Below are 8252 nucleotides of genomic sequence, written 5' to 3'. Positions count from 1 at the left end.
CAACCAAATACATGGCTACCGACACGTTACTGTAGAGAAGGGCAATGTGAGCCGGCGTATTGCCGTCCTCATTCATCAACCTCCACGGGACCTCCTTGTTACTGCCACATTGCATTGAAAAATACTCGTAAAGTTGGTGGACAACAGCCTCATCCCCAACCTCAGCCGCAATGTGGAGCGGAGTGTTCCCGTGGCGGTTCTGGTCACATATTAGCGACTCGCAGGTTGGCGTCTGAGGGAGGCTTTCGAGTGCTGCTTGTATAAAATAGATTTGCTCGTGCTGAGCTGCTATGTGAATTATATTGTTATTTTGGGACGTTTTTCTTAGTAATTGCTCTTCATTTTTGTTGCTAAATACGTTAAAGTCGCCTACCACTGCTGCGTAGTAGACGTCGTCTTCCATTAATTCCGACATTGATCGTCTTCTTCGCCTTTGTTTTTTAATTTTCACAGGTTATGGGAGGCTAATAGAGAAATCCAAGTCTATGACTACTTACTTTATATGGATTATTTTCATTCTTTGTAGGCGTAAGACGGATCTAATAACATATTTATAGTACTAATTTACTCATTACTAACCGGATATTATTTGAATTGTTTCAGACCCGTTTTACGTTTATGACCATCTCAAATAGAGTATGAATTTGCATTATTGTATTTGTATATATGAAATGAGATTATTTAATATTAAGTCAATAGGACTTCATACTTTATTCATGTATACTATAGAGTAATAATAGATGTGCGATCAATGAAAACTGCTTGTCACCTACCTACATGCTTCGTTGACGAAGTGAAATTAACGTAATGAAAAGTTCAACCCATGATAAGGATCGCATTTGAGCAATTCGGATTCTCTCCATTTCGATCAGTTTCTCTCAACGTTTAAGATTTCATCTAGTGGCGATCTAACGGTCCACGTTTTATACCGAATTAAAATAAAGGAAAAAGAAATAAGAAGACATAGGCTCTGTTTGGTAAAACGACCTGGTAGCTGGAACTTGAAAAGGTAGCTGAAAACTGCAAAGCTAACTGAAATCTAAAATGAGTTTATTTTGGAAAATTAAGTGAAAAAATGAGTTTATTTTGGTACTCTAGGTCATTTCACCAAAATAAGTTCTTTTGTTCCAGTTAGCTTTTCAGTTTGATTTCAAGTACCCTAATTGTTAGATTTATTTTCGCCATGGTGTTTATCATTACTTAACACAAGATAACTCATTGTTAACTGGATATATGGATTGTGCCGACTTTCGACCTGTTTCACATTTATAACCATCTCAAAATAAGAAATTCCATTAGCTATTGTATTTGCATATATGAAATTTGATTTAATATTGAGTCAATACGACTTCATACTTTTTCCTGAAATAGAGTAATAATAGAGATGTGACATAATTGTGAACTACTTGTCACGTAGTAGCTACATGTTTCGTTGACAAAGTGAAGATAACGTACCGAAAACTTCTATCAATGATAAAATATGGCATATTGACATGAGACTATTTCTTCTATGGGTGTTGTCCAGATCCATACATGATTTTAAAAATAGGGAAATGATAAATACAACTCACTGAGTTGTATACTTGTATTTAAACATTTAATAACCTTCTATGTTTGGCATTAATTTAGAAATTAGAGAGTAAATTACGCATAAATCAATGAAATTAATGCATATACTAACTATTTATTTCCTCTTTTGGTTGCTTAAATACAACCCACTGGGTTGTATTTATCATAACCCTTAAAATATGCGTAATTGTCAACTCTACAATGATCGAATGTAATTGTTCTATTTTCATTAGATTTATTTTCGATTTTACATATTTTTTACTTGAAGAGAATTGATTGTCTTGATTTTACATATTGGTTTTTCTCATTACCAATATATACTCCCTCTGATTCACACCAAAGGTAACATTTACTTTTTTTTTTTTGCAAGGGAAACGTGATTTCTTTATATTAAATCCAACTCCGCCATTGTAAGGACGGAGGACGGAAAATCAGTTTCAGTACAAAGCTCCTCATTCGCGTTAGCACATAACCGCGCAACAAGGTGAGCCACTGTATTCCCTCCACGTTTCACATGAAGTGTTTCACGCAAATCAAACAACAAAGAAAAACTACAAATGTCTCTAATGCACAAACCAAAGCTATTTCTATCAAACGAACTATTTCGAACCGCTTGTACCACATTGAGGGCGTCGGACTCCAACGAAATACACGTCACATTCAGACGTCTCGCCACCTCCAATCCAAAAAGCATCGCCTTGGCCTCCGCTACCTCAACCGTCCAACGAGCATAGCATCTCCTACTCGCGATAAAGACCACCATTCCTTCCGAATCCCTCCCCACCACACCAAGCCCGATCTCATCATCATTTAACACGGCTGCATCAGAGTTGATTTTAATCACCCCCGACACCGGTCGTTTCCAGCCACTGTCTCCAAGAGCATCACCATGCCTCCTACTCTCACACATCTCGCTCACATCCAGGCAACTTTGATAATCCGAGACCATGCGCACAAGCCCCAGAGTAATAACATCGGGATTGGGTCGCTCCTCCTCAAAAATTCTCGCGTTTTCGATTGACCAGATTGCCCATAAAATTGCAAGGAACCGCCCTCTTTCCACCTTCTCAATGCTCCTCAACGCCTCCAAAAACCATCTCACAAAACAGGTGGTCGATAGACTATCCAACACTTCCATCATTCCACTCATTTGTCCAAATATCCTGGCCCACGAGCATTGAAACAGGGCATGTAGCACCGTTTCATTCGCATTGTCACGAAGTCACAGTATTATTGTCGCAAAGCAATGTCTACGGAATAGATTCTCCTTGACCGCGAGAATGCCCGTACAAGCACGCCAAATAAAGTGAATAAGTTTGGGGGGTACCTTTAAATTCCAAATGATCTTCCAAATCTCGTCACCCACTCCATCAACCGTGATGTTATGGTTAGATGTCGAAGAGCCCATTCCAAGCCAATACCCCGTCTTTACCGAATAGTCACCCTTGCGAGATGGCCACCAATATAATTGATCTTCTGGCATGTTTCGACTAATAGGAATACTCATAACTTTCTGCACATCATCTTCTATCAGCCATGCTCGCAACTCGTCGACCCTCCATTCCCCTACCTCGGCATCAATGAATTTATCAACAGTCATAGCAGGATCCGCTTCCAAGTTCGGGACTGGTACAGTCACGGCTCGCCCATTAGGAACCCAATTGTCATTCCATACATTCACGTTATGACCATTCCCAATCCTCCATCCTAGCCCTTCAAGCAGCATAGCCTTCGAGCCCCATAAGCTTCGCCAGGAGAAGCTAGGATTATACCCTCGGTACGCATCAAGGACAGACGTGTGCTTGTGGTATCTCGCCTTCAAAACCCGACTAACCAGTGACTCCGGATATAAGTATAGCCTCCAAATTTGCTTTGCTAGAAGCGCTTGGTTAAAAACTCGGAGGTCGCGAAAACCCATTCCACCTAAAGCTTTCGGCTGACACAACCTTTCCCATCGCCACCAATGTATCCGACGCTTCTCCTCAGTTGAGCCCCACCAAAATTTAGCCATCATAGCATGTAAATCACTAATCGCGTCTCCCAGAAGGCAAAGATGCTCATCATATAGGTAGGAATAGCTTGGGCGACGGCCTTGATAAGAACTTCCTTTCCCGGTTGAGATAAAAGCTTCTCCTTCCACCCTTGCAATTTCTTCCATATCCTCTCTTTGATCACAGCAAAGATAGCCCGCTTAGACTTCCCAATTATCGTAGGAAGGCCCAAGTATTTCTCATGCTTCTCGACCTCTCGAACCCCGAGCTTCTCACTCAACATGTTCCTGACAGTACTAGAAACTTTTTTGCTAAAGACAACATCCGACTTGGAATAATTAATCTTCTGTCCCGATGCTCCTTCATATTTACTGATCACATCAGCTATTGTTGAGCATTCCGATAAATTTGCTCTAGCAAAAAGAATACTATCGTCAGCGAAAAATAAATGTGAGATACGCGGTGCTCCGCGACAAACAGTAGCACCATGGAGTCTTCCCTTATTCACCGCATCAATAATAAGATGAGAAAACGCATCCGCGCATATGAGAAAAAGATAGGGGGATATAGGGTCCCCTTGACGGAGTCCCCTACTTGGCTTCACAAGACCCGAGGCTTTCCCATTTATAAGGAAAGAGTGCGCCACCGTCGTCACACAACTCATGACCCTATTAATCCAGATTGTCGAAAAACCCATTCGCTTCATAACGGCCTCAAGGAAATTCCACTCCACTCTATCGTATGCCTTGCTCATGTCAAGCTTGAGAGCAATATTCCCATGTCTCCCCTCTCCACTTCGCTTCATAGTATGGAAAATTTCAAACGCCACAAGAGCGTTATCAGTTATTAGTCGTCCCGGCGTGAAAGCACTCTGATTCTCCGTAATGAAGTTATTCAAATGTGGCTTCAATCGATTTGCGAGAACTTTAGACACGAGCTTGTAAATCACATTACAAAGGCTGATGGGACGGTACTCCGTGATTTTTCTTGGTGAATTACACTTTGGAATTAATACTACATTAGTATTATTCACAGTTTCAATATCTCCTTCACCGCTCCACCATTTTCGCACAAAATCGCATAAATCACGGCCAACAACATTCCAGTACCTTTGGTAAAATAGGGCGTGCATTCCATCCGGTCCCGGGGCTTTATTTGGATGCATACAAAACAATGCCGCTTTAATTTCATCATCCATTAATGGTCCATCCAAGCTTTCGTTCATCTCAGCCGTAATCACCATGGGAATAGTCTCGATAACATCCGCAAAATTAGCTGGATTGCAAGTCGAAAAGAGCTCCGAAAAATAATTCTCAATAACTCGGGCAATATCAGACTCCTCGGTACACCAAACACCATTAGGATTTTCAATTCCCTGAATAGTGTTCCTCTTCTTCCGCTGTCTCGCTTTGTGATGAAAATAACTTGTATTTTTGTCACCGTCTTTCAATTCACATTTACGTGCTCTAGTATACCAATAAGTTTCAACTTGCCGTCGAAGCTCCGCTACCTCTGTCACAAGCGCTCTGCAATTTTCTAACATGTCGGCAGATGGCGGTTGTCGTTGCCAGAATTCCAAGTCAGCCTCCCTGTCTCGTATTCTTCTTTTTATATCGCCAAATTTCTCTTTCGCCCAATTTGATAAATGAGTAGCGCACGACTGTATTTTTACTGGAACATTCGAGCCCATTTCTCCTTCCCAAGCATCCTTGATTACATCTCCACATTGCGGGTCAGCAGCCCAGAATGGCTCAAAACGAAACTGCTTCCTGCCACGCCTCGTATTATCGTCAACATCCTGCTTTGATTACATCTCCACATTTACTTTTTGATGGTCAAAATTCGAAAACTTCGATCAAAAATATCGTTAAAATTATGAAACTTTAAAAACGAAACTTATATATATAGATTTGGTAAGAAAAAATCTCGCATAAAATTTATTTTTTGTACAAAAGATAAATACTATTAAAATACTGTCTCGAAAATCACCCAAAAAACAAGTACGGAGTATTATCTTTGTACATGACAATCTTCATATCAAATGTAGTAGTTGACTTTCTAATGATAGGAGATGCACTACATGCCTAAGTATTTTCATTCGTTGTAGGCGTAAGACGGATCTAATAACATATTTATAGTACTAATTTTTCCATTTACTTATTACTAACCGGATATTATATGAGTTGTTTCAGACCCGTTTCACGTTTATGATGACCATCTCAAATATAAATTTGCATTATTGTATCTGTATATTATGAATTTAAATATTGGGTCAATAGGACTTTATTCTTTATTCATGCTATAGAGTAATAATAGATGTGCGATTAATGAAAACTGTTTGTCACCTACCTACATGCTACATTGACAAAGTGAAGTTAACGTAATGAAAAGTTCAACCCATGGTAAATATTGCATTTGAGCAATTAGGATCTTTTCCGTTTCGATCCATTTTCTTTCAACGCTCAAGATTTCATTTAATGGCGATCTAACGATCCACATTTTATCCGACAAATAAAGTAAAAACACATAGTATTCTATTATCATGTAAGAGGAAATTGAACTAGAGAGAATCCGCACTCGTATTATTTTAGTTTAAGACTATCTCTTTTCTGTACTGGTGTGACCCAGACTCATATATTAACTGAAAGAGGTTAATGGATGGTTTCTCATATCAAATGAACCTTCTGTTAAATACACATTGTTAGCCTATAATTAGGGAAGCTAATCTCTATAAACTAGGTAACTAAATATTAACAGCTAGCTAGGCAACTAATTACCAACAAAGTAGGAAACAAATAACTAGTAAATAAATTACATATATTTCCTATTATTCTATCATTAACAATATGGGTAATTGTCAAATTATTATTTGAAATCTTAATTCTACTATAAGTCTATAACTGAAGGCGTTCCTTCTACTTTTGTTAGATTTATTTACGATTTTACATATTATTTACTCGAAGATAATCAATTGCCATGGTGTTTATCATTACTTAAAATAAGATAACTCATTGTTACTAGATATATGGGTTGTTCCGACTCATAACCATCTCAAATAAGAAATTCCATTAGGTATTGTATTTGTATATATGAAATTTGATTTAATATTGAGTCAAGACGATTTCATACTTTATTCCTCAAATAGAGTAATAGAGATGTGACATAATTGTGAACTGCTTGTCTTGTACCTACATGCTTCATTGACGAAGTGAAGATAACGTAACGAAAAGCTCAATCAATGATAAAATATGGCATTAGATTATTTCTTCCATGGGCGTTGTCCAGATCCATACATGATTTTAAAAATATGGGTAATTGTCAAATCATTGTTTGAATCTTAACTCTACAATGACCCAATGTAATTCTTCTATTTTCTTTAGATTTATTTTTATAGAGAATTAATGTAATGTGTTATATTAAATTAACAAGGTAAACATGAGTACAATCAATACATATATATAAAGCAGAAACTTTTCAACCGATATTAGAGAGTCCAACTTTTTTAGAATTTCTAACAAGACTAGATTTCGAAACCCATTTAATAAAATTCTCCTAATAAAAGTAGAATTTCTTAATATTTTAATAAAGTTATCCTAATATAAGTAGATTAAATTTATTTTAATAAGATTATTCTAATATAAATAGGTGATGCTCAAAATACACAATGTAACCAATTATATGGTATATTAATTATAATATAAACATTATTCATATTCTATATCGAGTTAATTAGATTTTACTCCCTTTTGAAATTCACATTTTTAAAATTACTCCCTCTTGAATTTTTTTGCTAAAATAATTACTCCTACGTTGCATTTTTTCCTAAAATTATTTCAAAACTCCAATTTAAGTGACCTATTTCGTCTGTTTTTGAACTTATTCTGTTTGTGCGTTAGCCAATTTATACTTTGAAAGGTATAACTATGTAGACAAATGGAAGGAGAGTTCAAAAACAAAGAAAATAAGTCACTTAAATTGAAATTTTGAAGCAATTTTAGGAAAAAAAAAATGCAACTTAAGGGAGTAATTTTAGCAAAAGATTTCAAAAGGGAGTAATTTTTAAAATTTGGATTTCAAAAGGGAGTAAACTATACTTAACTCTACTAATCTTAAATTCCATTTGTCATACTAACTGAAAAGTTCACTGAAACCTAAAAATGTAGCTTAAAAGGTAACTGAAAATTAAGAGATGATAATTTAATTGATTAAGCCAGAAATGTTTGGCAAACTAACCGAAAGGTAGCTGTTTTTTTGGTTAAGCCAGAAATGTTCTCTATATTTAATATTATAAGTTGAATGAATAAAAAAACAGGTAACTTATTTCTCACATGCTACTCTTATTTTGGTAAATAATTTATCTATCAAATATTTACAAAAATATTAAGATAAATGAAATTTTGCTCAAACGCTAATTTCTTTGAAATAAAGCCTAAATATGAGATTTTTCATGATATACCGAGCTCCCTCATATCTAATTAATTACTCCTTTATATTTTTTTTGCCAATGTTTACTTATTTTTGCCCCTATTGTTAGTAGTTGATCTCAAGTTCCATTTTTAATTTTATAACCTCCATTATAGCTATTGGTTCAAAATAAATATTGGCAATTAGGCATTGTAACACAAGGTGTACATATATACTCCAAAATCATGAGGAACAGAATAAATAAGTAATTGGTTCAAAATAAATGTT

At 36.4% G+C, this 8252-nt stretch overlaps 1 protein-coding gene across 1 annotated transcript; it reads right to left on the bottom strand.

The window, feature by feature from the left end:
• Nucleotides 1-1954: 1954 nt before the first annotated feature.
• Nucleotides 1955-2719, bottom strand: LOC141597543 (uncharacterized). Its single transcript, XM_074418011.1, has one exon. It carries the CDS (start codon nt 2717-2719, stop codon nt 1955-1957), a length of 765 nt encoding a protein of 254 aa, XP_074274112.1.
• Between the last annotated feature and the right edge of the window lie 5533 nt (nt 2720-8252).

This window comes from Silene latifolia, chromosome 8, assembly GCF_048544455.1.
Source record: "Silene latifolia isolate original U9 population chromosome 8, ASM4854445v1, whole genome shotgun sequence".
NCBI lineage: Eukaryota > Viridiplantae > Streptophyta > Magnoliopsida > Caryophyllales > Caryophyllaceae > Silene > Silene latifolia.
Note: the sequence above shows the minus strand (reverse complement) of the source record. Positions and strands in the feature narration are given on the sequence as shown.